The following is a 15432-nucleotide window of genomic DNA, read 5'->3' on the forward strand; positions in this document are numbered from 1 at the left end:
AAAGTGAACGTCATAACGTGCAATATTTTCGAAGACCCGCCTAAGAGAGCTTTGCAGCCGGGCGTGTCAGCACCGTGGCTCCGGGCTGGGGAGGAGTGAGAACATCAACTTCCTTGTCTGAAGTCACCCTGAGGATAACTCGCCAGCTCAGTCCGAAGGCTGGGCTCTCTGTCTCTCCAGGGAGGGGCTGGGATGAAGACACCTCAGCAGTGTGGCTGCTGTCACAACAACAGAGCTTTGCTGGCTGCTTACGGTGGCCTCTGGCCAGGCTGTGTCCAGCAGACCAGCCTCCGCCTCCTACCAGGGATGGAGACATCTCCCTCCTGTCTCAGTGTCCCTCAGGCACTGGCCCTGCCACCAGAAGCTCCTCCTACAAGAACCTGTCCTGGGGTTGGGGTAGCCCAGCCACCTCCCTTTCATCAACCTGGAACTACTTGCAAGGGGAGGTGACGGGGCTGGGGATAGTTCTGTTAGTCAGTTGTAATAGTTGGTCTACCCAGACACTGGCTTTCTGGTCGACCTCCCTGGTGATGAAGTTAAGCACAGCAACAGATCAGAGCTGCACTAAGTTGTACCTCAAGTGTCCCCAAGCTCCATAAGGATTGCTATCAACCAGACAGACCTCATGCCCATGGCTTGGTCACCAGCAGAATGCCCATCCTCTTGCTATTTTGCACCCATTTTGAAGAGTGGGGGACACTGCAAAGACATGCCCACCAGGTGGCAGTAGCACCCAATAAGGTTGCTGTGGGCAGACCTGGGAAAATGTGACTCTACCATCAAGTTCTTCATAGACACTAGAGGTGGAGGTGGGGAGCGTGGATTTCCAGATTCCTTAGGCGTCTGTCTACATGATGTCCCAGGACAATGGAGAACCTGGATCCAGAGGGCAGCAGAGGCGTTTTATAGACTTGTCTTACTCGTGGTGTATCTAACAGATGGAAGGTAGAGCTTTCAGGCTCTCAATGGCTGAAAATGTGCTTTGTTTGAACTACATTTAAAGGTTATATAAAAATTTGGGTTTGGCAGTGGTGGCCTTTGAACCTTTTCAGCCAGTAGGTGGGTTGCTTGCTCGGCACACATGAGGTCCTGTGTTCAACCTGAGCACAGTATGAACCCGTGTGGCGTGCACCTATGATCTCAGTAATCAGAACAAAGGCAGGAAGGTCAGGAGTTCATGGTCATCCTTGGCTAGATAGTGTATTTGTGGCCAGCCTCCTCTCAAAACAAATGCATAAAATAGCTGAATTCAAACAGCAATTTTGTTATTCTTTTGTTCACATTTGTAAAAGTTACAGACCTCCCGAGGAGACTAGAAAATTTGATCCTCTGCTATCTGGTAGTTTTGTCTGATTGAACCAACAATTTGAAAGAATATAAAATGTTCTTTTCCTTTGATTTAATAATGCCTCTAAAATAAAACAAATCAAAAGAAAAACCAAGGTCTCACCATGTAGTCCCAGCTGATCTAGGGCTGTTTTGCAGAGCAGGTTAACCTGGGACTCCCAGAGATCTGCCTGCCTCTGTCTCCCAAGGGCTGATTCAGAAAAATAAATATAAAAAAGAAGGAAGGAAAGTGGGGAGTAGATAAAAATAGAAAAATAATTTTAACATTTTTGTTGTTTTTATTGCACTATACATTTTTCTCAGCTCCCTTCTTCCCCTTTTCCCTTCTACCCTGTCCCATAACTCCCATGCTCCCAGAAGATCTTGTCTTAGGGAAAAAAAAGAAAGAATATATTTGTTGGCTTCGTGGTTCATGCCTTTGATCTCACTACTCAGAGGCAAAGACAGGTGGATCTCTAAGCTCAAGGCCAACCTGCTCTACAAAGTGAATTCCAGGTCAACCAAGACTACTCAGTGAAACCCTATATCAAAAAATAGGAAAGAAAGAAAGAAAAAGATTGTGCCTCAAAAAATTTGGGCTGGAGAGGTGATTCAGCAGTTAAGAGCACTAGCTGTTCTTCCGGGGAGCCTGGGTTTGATTCCCAGCACCATATGGTGGTTCACAACCATCTGTAACTCCAGTCCCAAGGGATCCGATTCCCCCTTCTGGCCTTGGAAGGTGCTGCATACATACACATAGTACACAGATCCACATGCAGGCAAAACACCCATACACATAAAAAATAATAATAATACAATTTAAAAGAAATCTTCAAGATGGTAACAGAATTATGACAGCATTAATTAGTAAACGGGAGATCTGGAAACAGCTTGAGTAAAGCAGAACAGCCGGAGGCTAAGCGAGTCACAGAACATCAGTTTACAGTTGTTGAAATGGTTGCTGGGAAGCGTCAGCCGTAAACACATCAACTATTTGCCTAATTCCGCTGCACGGGTAAACAAGCCAGCGTACAGTTATGGTTGCCTTTGTGAACGGCCACCGTTGAGGCTCTGAAAAAGCCACGGGGATGCAGTCAGTAGCTTTCTGGAATAGAGGGCCGACAAGATGCATTATTGGATAATCTGTTTGGAGGTAGAGTGTTTCTTGAACGGAACGTGGTCTTAGTCCCAGGTTGGGTTTTATGCCATTGGCCTTGGTGCTAGAATGTGGGGTGTGTGCAGGGCTGCTGACCCTGTGCCCAGCCAGTTGGCATGGTTGCATAGACGCCTGAGCTTTGAGAGAGTGCAGAGTCTGTTGAGGAGGAATGCAAAGAGCCTGACTATTTGGAAATGCACTTTCTGCAGCCGATTTCTTTTTAGACTCGTGTAGACCAGTTGGTTGTAGCCAGTCACTAAGCATTTTAAGTTCCAAATTACTTCTGTGTTCTTTTGATCTTTTGGAGGTTCGATTGGCTTGAGGACGAGGAAGAAATAAGCAAGGGGAAGAACCTTCAAATAAGTGTGTGGAATTCTTTGAGTTCTCTGTTTGACACTTGGGCTACAACAGAAAAGATTAGAAAGATGGGGGAAACATTCAGGGTTTTCCTCTTAATCTCGTGCTTGTATAGTCTACATGATCTTAAGCCCAAAGCACGTGGATTAAGGCAAAAATACACGGAGTTAATTGACTGATTCCTCACAATAAATTTAGAAAGTAAATTCTGCCGTTTTCTCCATTCTAAAGATTACCTGAGGGTACACAGGTAGGGATCCTGGATGAACGTGGCTTCTGTGTGGCCAGCATCCGTGTTGTTAGCCAGCAGGAAGCACTGGGCGTCATAATCCGTAGTGTTTTTAGGGGTGACTACAGGGTTGCTTAGTGCAACATCTTCCATCAGGGTTGACTTAGTCACACCCCTTCTTTTCAGCATAGAATCATGTCAAAATTTGTGTTTCTCCAAGGTTCCTTCCGTCTAGTTTCTGGGACTTCTTTTATATTCTGAGGCAAAGAAAGCAAATCTCACTCATTTTGGAGACTAATACTTGTTAGAGGCTGACACTATGGGTTGGCCGTATGCTCAGCAGTAGGCAGCATGCTACGTAGGCACAGGGCCCCTGGTTCAATTCCTACCCCACCCCCTGAAACCCACTGTGGATAATTCGGTGATGTTCTCTCTTAGGCAATGCTGACGGAGATTGAGCACAAGGTGGCTTCTCTGTTAGATACCTGCAAAGACCAGGGCCTGGGAGACTGTGGAGCCACTCAGCAAGAGGCCGAAGCCCTTTCCTGGAAACTCAAGACTGTGAAGTGCAACTTGGAAAAGGTCCAGATGATGCTTCAGGAGAAGCACAGCGAGGACCAGGTAAGCATGGAGCTGCGTGGACATCCTAGCGCCTGCCGGCAGTACTCTGGGTGGAGGTGGTAGTGCAGAGACACCATCCACGTTAAAGAGTCACAGGATGTTTTAAAAGGAGCGAAAGGAGAGGACGCACGGGTTTCTGGGATTGCACTTTCATTCCACTGTGCAGGTTTCCAGGCCTAGGTGCCTGTTGGTGGCTGAAGGTTGACTTGAGCAGATTCAACGAGGCTGAGGATTCTATTGATTTTGAGCTTTGATATAGAAAAATTTTTCATAAGGAAGAGCGTATTTAAAAGGAATTTGGGGGGCCAGCAATAGGCCTTAGTGGGTAAAAGAGGTTGTCCTGCATCCCTGATGACCTGAGTTCAACACCCTGAATGTATGATAGAAGGAAAAAACCAACTTCCACAAGTTGTCACCTGCTTACCACAGCACACGCGCGCGCATACACACACACACACACACACAGAGAAAGAGAGAATAATAGATTTAATTTTTCAATAAAATAAAATGAAGGAATTTTGTGACTCTAAATGAAGATGAAGCCATTGTAGAAAACATATAAATATATGTAGATAAGATAAACATTTTATATCTGGACTTTGAATGTAACTCAGTTGTTAGAGTGCTTGAATGCATGAAGACCTGGGTTCAATCCCTGCCGCAGCGGGTAGTCCTGGCACAGGGGAGGTGGAAGCACGAAGATCAGAAATTCAAGGTCATCCTTGGTAATATATCAAGTTAGAGACCACCGCGTCAAAAAAAAAATCAAAATAAATTGATGGTGCACACCTTTAATTCCAGCACTCAGGAGACAGGTGGGTCTATCTCTGTGAGTTCAAGGCCATCCTGGTCCACATAACAAGTTCCAAGCCAACCAAAGCTACATAGTGAGACCCTGACTCCAAATAAATAAACCAACAAATAGTTAAAATATCATAAAATAAAGATTTACTTCATAAAGACAAGATCTGTTTCCAGGGCACTTTTGTTACTCATTTAGAAATACATATTTATACTGCCCAGACTATCATATAGGTTCAAGTGTCCTTATGACATCTAAAGCATCTTAGAAGTGGATCTCACGGTAGAAGATTTGCGTGAAAGCTTCTGAGTGATTCCATTGGGGACTGAGATTCATAGGAATGAAGGTGGCCCTGGGTACACGGGCTATGTGGTTTCTCTTGTCATGCCAAAGTTTTCGTCTTTTAAAAACATGTAGCTGGGAGGTGGTGGTTCATGCCTGTAATCCCAGCACTCGGGAGGCAGAGGCAGGCGGATCACTGTGAGTTCGAGGCCAGCCTGGTCTACAAGAGCTAGCAAACTTGGTCTACAAAGTGAGTTCCAGGACAGCTAGGGATACTTATATAAGAGAACTTTAATTTGTAAACATAATACTGCCCCTTTAGGTTCTTTGGGGTTTTTTGTTGTTGTTGTTGTTGTTCATTTTTCTTTGTTCCTTAAAAAAGATAAATTTCCTGACTTTTGTAAATTCCTTAGGCAAATTAGATTGAGTATGTAAGACAATCATCTCACCAAATGTAGTTGATATGAAATAAGTGCATTGAATTATAGTAAATAACAGTGCTGCTGTTTACTCTGTGGCTGTGTTGGTAGCTCAGATCACTGCATCTGCCATCATGGACCACATACATGTTGGCTTGTGTGTTGGTTTTCCAGCATCCCACCACTGTGAAGCAACCATCAGAGTCCCACACCGTCTTCCAGCCAGTCAGCTTTCCTGAGTTTGAATCAGTCATAACTGAAAGGCCACAGTTCAGCAAACAGAAGGACGTTCCCCAGACACAGGTAACTCCTGTTCTCTCAGTTGGAGGGATGGGAACTAAACTTCCTGGTTGGTGTTTCTCTTTGGACTAAAGCCCGAGCTACCATTGGAGGGCTGCATTATGACTGAAGTATGGGTGCTGGGGCCTGCAGTGTCTGCACAGTAAGCTATTCCACTGGGGATAGAGCCTTGATCCTTCATTAGGTTACCCCCCATTTCCTCTTCCCCCTCCCTCCCTCCCTCCCTTCCTCCTCCTCCTCCTCCTTCTTCTTCCCTCCCCCCCTCCTTCAAGACAGGGTTTCTCTGTGGCTTTGGAGCCTTTCCTGGAACTAGCTCTGTAGACCAGGCTGGTCTCAAACTCACAGAGATCCGCCTGCCTCTGCCTCCCAAGTGCTGGGATTAAAGGCGTGCACCACCACCGCCTGGCAGTTTGCATCTTAAACAAAGTGACCACCGTCAGGGCAAGCTGAGCTCTTTATTGACTGCTCTGCTTTGATTGTTGTCTCAAAGCATGTTCACTGGTAATTTTTTCATGTGTGTCCAATATAGTTTAAATAACATTTGGCTGTTAAGTGATTATTTTATAGTTTTGTTTATTCACTGTCTCTTTGGGGTTTGTTGTTTGTTTGCAATGCTGGGTATGAAACCCAGGACCTAGCACACGTGAGGCAAAAGCTCCCTTGGTGAGCCACAGACACAGCTCCTAACTGAATTTTGGGGGCATAGATGGTAACAAGAATAAGCAAACACAAAAGAAAAGTGGTAATGACTTGAGGTGATATAAACTAGATGATTTCAGCAGAAGACATTCAGGGTGCTAATTGAAAAACTAGATCAGTTAAACCATTTGAATTGTGTCCACTTACAGGTTCTGGCTTTAAAACCATTGGAACAGAAAGATTTAATTAAGTTCACAGAATTCAATGCCAAGAAAACATGGTTGCAGTATTGCCAACAGGATAAAGATGAAAATCAGGAATCAGCTCCGAGGTAAAGCATTTTTCAAATTCTCTAATTATTTTAATGTGTGTGGGTGTTTGGCCTGCCTGTATATCTGTGCACCATTGCCTGTCTGGTGCCTGAGAAGGCCAGAAGAGAGAGTTTGATGCCCTGGAAATGGAGTTACAGACAATTGTGAGCCAACATAGGTGCTGAGGATTGAACCTGGGTCCTCTGGAAGAACAGCCAGAGCTCCTAACCACTGAACCATCTCTCCAGCGTGAGACAAAGCATTTCTAAGTATGATGGGCATCCGTTAGATGTATTTTTGCATTTTTCTCTCTTTTATTTATGAGGTAAGGTTTGGTGTAACCCAATGTGGTCTCAAACTTGCACTATGGCTTTCTAATCCTGCCCCACCCCGAATACTGAGATTACAGGTGTGCACTCCCACGCCTGGCTTGTGTGATGCTGGTGCTCAAACCCAGGGCACTGTGCCTCTAGAGTCACTCTACCAGCTGAGTGACAGCCCCCGCCCCAGAAAAAGGAAATTTAGGATCAGTCACTCTACGTGCCTACTAGAGTCACTCTACCAGCTGAGTGACAGCCCCCGCCCCAGAAAAAGGAAATTTAGGATCATTCACTCTATGTGCTTGAGCGTTTTGCCTTTGTGTATGTGTGCGTGTGCCGCTTGTGTACCTGGTGCCCATAGGAGTCAGCAGAGGGCCTCAGATCCCCAGAAACTGAACTTAGGGTGGTTGTGAGCTACCCTGGGAACTGAACCTGGGTCCTCTGCAAGAGCAGCAAGTTGGTTAAGTTGGTCTTAACCAACTCTCCAGCCTCCCAGCTGTAGTGATAAGGAGTGGTGGGCTATGTTCCTGGCACCCGGCCGCCTGCACTGCTAGCTTACGCCCCGAAATAATTACACGGAAACTGTATTCTTTTGAACACTGCCTGGCCCGTTAGTTCTAGCCTCTTATTGGCTAGCCCTTACATATTGATCTAACCCATTTCTAATATTCTGTGTGGCACCACGAGCTGGCTTACCAGGAAAGATCTTAACCTGCGTCTGTCTGGAGTGGGAGAATCATGGCGACTCCCTGAATCTGCTTCTTTCTCCCAGCATTCTGTTCTGTCTACTCCGCCTATCTAAATTCTACCCTATCAGAGGGCCAAGCAGTTTTCTTTATTAGTTAACCAATGAAAGCAACAGATAAGATACAAGACCCACCTCCATCACTCAGCCACTTTTGGATATTTAGTATTGGAAGAATTGTTTATTTTAAAAATCTGACATGAAACATTGTGTAAAGGTAATCTGAGATTTATGTGTGTGTGTGTCAATTCTTTTCACACTTTTTTTTTCTCCTCTTCACAAGCGGCGAGGTTCCTGACCCTGGAAACGCGGCTCCAGGTTCAGCCTTGTCCCCCCAGGGCCAAAGTGGTGACAAGTGGCTGTACCTTCACCATGAACTAACTTCAAGGCCAAATCCCCCAGGACCTCAGCTGGTGGAGCCTCAGGTCTGTGTGCTTCTCTCTCTCTCGGGAACCCAGTGAGGGCTCATCTAGAAACCTGTGTTCTTTGCATGATGTGCACGTTTGTTTTCAGAAGGCAGAGGAACCCTGTGGCTTCTTCCCCGGCCCGGCCCTCCCTTTCTGTTCCTGTAGCCCGTGCTCCCTGGTCATGAGCTCGCTACACTTCTTATTTTCTTCTCTGTCTACACATTTGTGTGCATGTTTCTGGCACAGAACAGTTAAGAAAGGACAGGTGATTGACTCACCCATGTCAGAAGGTCATCGTGAGGGGGACGGCACAGCCGCTGAAGCAGCTCCCTCTACAGTGGCCGGTTCACATGGCTTGTTCACATCTTGGTGGATCAGGAAGAGAGCAGGGACCAAAGTAGGGCCAAGCTGTTACCCTCAAAGCCCATCCCCAGTGGCCCACATCCACCCGAAAGACCTCACATCTCAAAGGTCACCTTCCACAGCAGTGCCAGCAGCCTACAAGGGACACTCCAGATTTAAGCTGTAATGCTCTGTGCTCACCATTAGAAGGTCAGAGAAGCAAATCCGTGTCTGCTTGGTTCACATTTGAGTGCCTAGCATAGCACCTATGGCAATCGGGTGTTTTAGTTACTATCTGTTGAATGAATAGTGTGTACTAAGTTTTACAAAACACCTATAGAATGGTTTGTACATGCCATTCATGCATCAGAAGATTCTGTAGAACCTATCACGTGCCAGCCTGTGCCAATGGCACATTTTGTTTATGTTGAGTTCTCCCCAAACCAGGAACAAGTGAGAGTGGCCTGGCTTGGCTGCTCCCAGCCACCAGGTTTTGTTTTGTTTTTATAATCTATTTAACTTTATTTCATGTGCATTGGTGTGAAGGTGTCAGATCCCCTAGAATTGGAGTTACAGACAGTTGTGAGCTGCCATGTTGGGCTGAGAACTGAACCCATATCCTCTGGAAGAGCAGTCAATGCTCTTAACCGCTGAGCCATCTCTCCAGCTACCAGGTTTTATCTAATCAGCTATGCACTTACTTGGCCTGGGCAAAGGTCCTCAGTGAGTTCTAATTTCCAGTCTAATGGGAATGTATTCCATGCTCAGAACTTTATTTGGCCATTTGGAGTTGAATTAGCCTCCTAGGTAGGGTTTTGTCTGAATTTCTCCTTATTAATCACACTTAAAACACATGTATATATAAGTGTCTCTTAAAGTCCTATCCATCTTTTCCCTGGAGAGTCTTCTACCACCACAACCTGTTTGTTTGTTTGTTTTGTTGTGTTTTGTTTCATTTTTAAGTTTGTCAGCAAGTTGAGACTTTCATGCATGCATGCAATGGATCCTGACCATATTTACCCAAACTTCTCTGATATACACCCCGACTCCCTTCTTTTATGCCGTGTTCTTTTATAGCCCATGGACTGTAATTTGTGATGCCCATGTACTTATCGGTATAGGACCATCCAACAGAGCACGAACCCTCATGGACTTCGCCCCATCCACTCTGGCACGCCATTGATGTTATAAAATATTTTATTCAATTTGAGAAATGTGCTCAAGACTCACCCCTCCTCCTGAACATGGTTCAGTTCTAACACTGATATTGCCCTTTCAATAACAAGTCAGATGTGGATCTATCCCTAGTTGTGACTGACTTTTAGGGGTTTTCTAGGGGGAGGGGGTAGCAGGGGTTTGAGACAGGGTCTCTCTGTGTTGTCCTGGTACTCACTCTGTAGACAAAGCTGACTTTGAACTCAGAGATCCACCCGCCTCTGCCTTCGGAATATTGGAACTAAAGGTGCTCACCACCTCCGCCTGGCTTTTTCCTAATTGTGATTTGTATCTCATTCTAAGAGTTGGCTATACAAGGAGCCAACTAGTAAACAAACTAGTACATAATAAATAGACTAGTTAAAAAACTGGCTAAGTAGCCGGGCAGTAGTGGCTCGCACCTATAGTCCCAGTTTTCCAGAGGCGGATCTCCAAGTTCAAGGCCAGCCTGGTCTACAGATTGAGTTCCAAGACAGCCAAAGCTACACCGAGAAACCCTGTTTGAAATAATGAGGGGAGGAGGGACTGGCTAAGTTTGTGGTTTGAACAGCCTATTAAGTTGAAAGATTAAATTGAGAATGCAGCTCAGTGGTTGAGCCCTTGCCTAGCATATAGAAGACCCTGGGTTCTGTCCCTAGAACTGCCAAAAATATTAAATAAACACATACATCTATAAATTTCTGGCTTTATTAATTCCTCTAATTGTGCTTTCTCCCTCATGTTAGTAGCTAAATGGATCTTTGTCTTTTTCTATAATGACAGGAGCTTGCTGAGGGGTACCCGGGAGGCCTGCGCACTGAGGCATTCTCATTGCGTTTACATTAGCTCCAGCAGCGGCTCGGGCTATAACTAATTAGGTTTCTCTCTTCCAAACAGGTGCACGCAAATACGAGCACGCTGCCCAGTGTGAGCGTGTATAACTTCAGATGCCCTACAGCTGACGAACTGCACACTTACACCACCCAGCTCGAAGATCTCCGCCTAGAAGCAAACCGCCTTCAGACCCAGGTAGAAATTACACACTGTGAATTTTTCTCATGGCAATGACACTTTGCAGAAAGAAAGACAGGAGGTCATCACCGCACATCTCCTTCACTGTGCAGTTAATAGAGTCAGAATGGAATGAGTCTTGGGATTAGAAATGGAATTTTTCTTGTTTGCCGACTTGGGTAGTTTGTGTTGTGCTGGGAGTTGAATCGAGGACTTCCCGTGCTCCAGGCAAATGCCGTCTCGCTGAGCTCCGTGCCCAGCCCTCTGCCAGCTCTGGTGAATTTTGCAGTGGCTCAGTGGCTACCCAAAGCAATATGCAAAGACTTCTGAATGTGAGCCCAGGTTCAACAAGGGGTGTGTGTAAAGGGGGTGGTGATTGCTTAGTGAGGTCTCCAGAGTGCCCTGGGATGGGAAGGATGGGGAAGGAGCAGGCAAGGTTTCCAACCTTGTGTGAGCTTACTCTGACCTGTGTGCTGGGTGGTGGTAGGTATCCTCAGCTAAGACAGCAAGGAAACGAAGCACACGTGAGGGTGAATGGCAGCAGGTGGCTCAGTGGCCTAATGACTTAGGGGCTGTGGCTTACTCCCCAGATGTCGTTAATCAGGAACTCAAGGCAAAGAAAAGGTTGGTTCTAATAACTTGAGCTAAAATGGGGCTCTGACTCTCCAACTTACCAGCAAATGGAGGTTCAGCCCTAGGGGCTCCTTGGAAATACCCCTCTAAGTGGCCTCAGTTTTCAGTCAGCCCATAGTTGACACTCCTGGGTCCCCCTTACCACCACCATCTCTATCTTTAAGAGATCTCTTCCTAACTAACCCTGCAGAGACCCCCTTATAAGTATCCTTCTCTTCGCTGTCCCTCCAGGAAAGTGAGGAAGAGCAGCCGGTGAGGTAGTTGATGCCTGCTATGCCGGGTCTCTCGGGAGACAGAAGCAAGAGGTTGGCGAGTTAGAGACCAGTCTGAGCTGATCACAGCTTGAACATAGCAAGGCCGTGCCTCAAAAATGTGGAGGCAGGGAGCGGTAGGAGGAGGTTTGCAGCTTCACCTGGATGCCCCTCGCCTAGTGGTCCATCTTTTAATTCCACTCAGTACTCGGTTGCCTCATATTCTCAAGCTTGTTTTTCTCGGTGTCAAGGGAAGAAAAAAAATCTTCGTTTTATTTATTTATTGTACAGTATAATTCACAGAGTAGGTAGATTAAACACTAATTAATTGGTCATCTAGCAAGCATTAGTTGAAACAGTTTATCATAAGTTTTTCTGAACGTAAGCCTGGAGAGATGAGTCAGTGGTTGAGAGTACTGCTCTTTCAGAGGACTGGCGTTTGGTTCTCAGCCACCATTATCGGGTGACTTACAACCTCTTGTAACTGCTTCCGTGGGTACCTGTACCCCCGTGCATACACCCCCACACGGACATACACATGCATAGAATTATCCAAGAAGAAGTCCTCCTTAAAAGCGTAGTATAAATTGCATATGCTAATGGAGATGTGGAAAACACACGTTCAGGAAGGCAAGGAATCTTAACAGTTTTTTTTTTTTCATGATTTAGGAAAGTATGACAGAAGAAACATACATCAATTTGGATAAAAGATTGTTTGAACTCTTTCTGAGCCTCAGTCGCTGCCTGGGCAGTGTGGAGGAGCTGCTACAGAGACCTGAGCTGCTCAGGGAGGACACGGCTGCCCAGCAGGCGCTCTTTGAGGTAATTGTACTCCTAACGCACCTGTGTCCGTCTTTCTGCGTGGTAGGGGTACTTCAGGCCAGAGCTCACTGCCTGTCTTCCTTCCCTTCCATCTTGCAGAAACTGGCTCTGGAGCTGAAGAAGCTTTATTTAGCTCTGGGCGACAAGAAGGATGCTCTTCTGAAAGCTGTGACGTGGCATGACAGGGACACCACGCTGCTACCTGAATGTTTCGATGCTCTGAAAGCCAGCCTGGAGCGTGCCCAGGAAAAAGCTGCCTGGAGGAGCTCATCCCTGAAGGCTGGCCTTGACCACAGCTACAGCTATCAGGTGTGACTCTGAGCCCATAGCTGACTCCGGGGAGCCCGGACCCTCTGTGGCCATCCGTTCTTATAGGAAGTGCTCAGGGAGATGACGCCTTTGCTCTTAAGTGGGAGACTACTTGAAAATGAGGCCCCCTTCCAAAGGTGTGGGTGTCAAGATGATCGAGCATGATGTTTCTTTTCTTGTATTACATTTGCTGCTTAGAGATTGTCATGGAGAGTGGTTTTATTTAACTTTCTAGGCCAGAAGGATAGGTTACTATTTTTGACGATTCCATGAAAGTCCAGGGCTTTGATAGATTGTTAAGGGAGGGTCTGGAGGCAGGCGAGCTGGGAAACCGCTACAGCTGCACAATGAAAAACAAATAAAACAACACCACTTAGTGAAGGAATCTGGCCCATAAAAAGCAAACCTAAGGGCTTGGGGAGATGGCTTCATGGATTAGAGAGCTTGCTATAAAAACAAGAGGACCTAGGTTCAAATCCCCAACAGCCATGTAAAAGCCAGGCATGGCCATACATGCCTGTAACCTCAGTGTACAGGAGGCAGAGAGAGGTGGATCCTAAGAACTGGGTGGTCAGCCTAGACAGCAGTGAGCTTTGGTTCAGGGGGAGACCCTGTGTTGATGGTGGTGATGATGATGATGACAATGATGATGATGTCGATGATACTGATGGCGATGATGATGATGACAATGATGATGATGTCGATGATACTGATGGCGATGATGATGATGATGATAATGATGATGATGTCGATGATACTGAGGGCGATGATGATGATGTGAAGAATGACAGAAGAAAATACCTTCTTGGCCTCTGCATGAACTCTGGTGCACATATACCACACACACATACAAAACCCAACAAGACAAACCAACCAACTCTGAATCCAGGAAGCTTCTAGAATCTAAGTAAAACAGACATAAGGAGGGGGGCGGGGAGAATATGCCAGCACCTGGTGTTGGGTGCAATCAGCCAAACTCAGGACAAATGGATCATATTTTCTTACATATATGAATCCAAGAAACAAAAAAGAATAGGGGAGCCAGCCAACTGAAAGAGATGGTGTCCTGGCTTGCATTCTGCTTCTATAATAAACACCACAGGCTCTCTTGTGACACAAAGACCTCGGTGGTATTCCAATTGAAGACCAAAAGGAAAATTATAAACAATTAACAGAAGTCTGCACCCCGTCTGGATCATTAATCATTTGAAGGAATTAGTATTGATCCTGGGGCAGGGGAGATTGTACTGCTTTTAGCAAGAGGGGGTGTTACCCTTTAATCAACATTGGGAGTACTGATGAAATGACTTGATGTCTGCTATGTGCTTCAAAATAATCCGAAGGGAAGGGAAGTTAGGGCTAGCTGAGTGAGATCCGGGGGCAGGCTGAGCTCAGAGATGGAATGTATGGGTGACTCTCTTTCTATTCATGTTGAAATTTTTCAGAAAATTTCAATTTAATAAAAAGGGGAGGAAGGTCTAAATGAGATGTCTCCGTTTCCTACGTGTACCTTTTTCATATGCAGAATGAAATAAAGCGATTATACAATCAACTCATTAAGAAGAAAATGGCTTTACAGCAGTCTTTGAACGCGATCAGTGGACAGAGTATTGGCGAACAGCTTCAGGTAATCAATCAAAACAGTTCAAATGAAGCTGACCTCAGACCAGAGAGTGTTGGGCATTAGCTGCTTGTCCTAATCATGCCCCTTGGCAAGTGTTGGTGAAAGTTAAGTGGTCATTCAGATGAGAACAATTTATGTTGACCTTCGAGTGCAAGGCTCATGTAGTACTCCATGAAGCATAATATTTTAAAGTAATAGTTCATTTTCCCCTGTCAATGGGAAAAAGTTAAGTGTGTCTACAGTTGTCAAAGGTGTTGGTAAAGAGGCCCTTACCTCCTCCACTGGAACCCTAATTAGTCTGGCTTCGAGGGGCCAGTTGACTTATATAAGGGTTGTAAGGATAAGTGCTCTTCCATTCAGCAACAGCGTCCCTTCATTTACTGAGCTAATATTGAGAACCCACCGTGTTCCGTTGCTTCTCTAAGATCTGGATGTGTGTTCTCCCTGAAGAGGTCAACTAAGAGGCTGGGGATGTGACTCTATTGGTAGAATCATTTGGCTAGCATTCATAAAGCCCAGGAGTTGATCCCCAGTACTAAATAAACCAAACGTGATGATTACTTGTAATTCCATCCCTGGGATTGGATGCAAGAGGACCAGAAGTTCAAGGTCATCCTCAGCTATATAAAGAGTTTAAAGCCAGCCTGGGCTTCCTGAGACTAGACAGACAGACAGACAGACTAGAAGAATAGTTGCGTAAAGATAGATCTAGCAGAACTGTTTGAGAATGGACCTAGCTGCAGTGCTTACTATAAAAGCTGTGCATCTCCCGAAGCCCATTGGATTAAACAGTTGCATATGACTAAAGCAGCGAGCACCTTAGGATGGGGTGTCATACCATGTCCCTGCTGAGAAGGACCCGGAGAGCTGGGGGGGGGGGGTATAGCTTCTGGTAGAACACTTGCCAAGCATGTACGGGCTCTTGGGTTTAATCTCCAGCAACATGGAAAGGGATGATTGGACGTTGTTCTGTTCTTTTTTTTTAGTTTTCATTTTGAATTTTTGGGGATGGTCTCACTCTTCTACCTGGCTGGTCTTATATTTAGCAAACTCTCCTTCCTTAGTCTCCCAAGTATGGATCACCGTAACCTTGCTAATATTGATGATGATGATTTTGAGACAGGGTCTCCCTATGTAGCCCTGGCTGGTCTGGAATTTACTGTTTAGACCAGGCTAGCCTTGACTTCCTAGAGTTCCATCTGTGTAAGCCTCCCAAATGCTGGGTGTAAAGGTGTGCACTACCACCCCTGGCCCAAGCTAGTTTTTTGGAAGGTAACTATAGTGGTTTGAAGAGGTGTTGAAGAGCTGATGAGCGTTCAGAACACTGAGGTG

At 45.8% G+C, this 15432-nt stretch overlaps 1 protein-coding gene across 8 annotated transcripts in view; it reads left to right on the forward strand.

Moving 5' to 3' along the window:
• Positions 1-15432, forward strand: part of Syne2 (spectrin repeat containing nuclear envelope protein 2) — a 292157-nt gene that overhangs the window by 193383 nt on the left and 83342 nt on the right. For all 8 annotated transcript variants that reach the window (XM_050153713.1, XM_050153714.1, XM_050153716.1 and 5 more), the window contains 8 exons: positions 3507-3689; positions 5367-5495; positions 6341-6462; positions 7791-7932; positions 10348-10479; positions 12015-12167; positions 12267-12476; positions 14002-14103. In XM_050153713.1, the coding sequence (XP_050009670.1) occupies positions 3507-3689; positions 5367-5495; positions 6341-6462; positions 7791-7932; positions 10348-10479; positions 12015-12167; positions 12267-12476; positions 14002-14103 (1173 nt within the window). The remainder of the gene's footprint in view (positions 1-3506; positions 3690-5366; positions 5496-6340; positions 6463-7790; positions 7933-10347; positions 10480-12014; positions 12168-12266; positions 12477-14001; positions 14104-15432) is intronic.

Source organism: Alexandromys fortis, unplaced genomic scaffold (genome assembly GCF_014885135.2).
Source record: "Alexandromys fortis isolate MF-2015 unplaced genomic scaffold, M_Fortis_MF-2015_v1.1 scaffold_82, whole genome shotgun sequence".
NCBI classification, from domain to species: domain Eukaryota; kingdom Metazoa; phylum Chordata; class Mammalia; order Rodentia; family Cricetidae; genus Alexandromys; species Alexandromys fortis.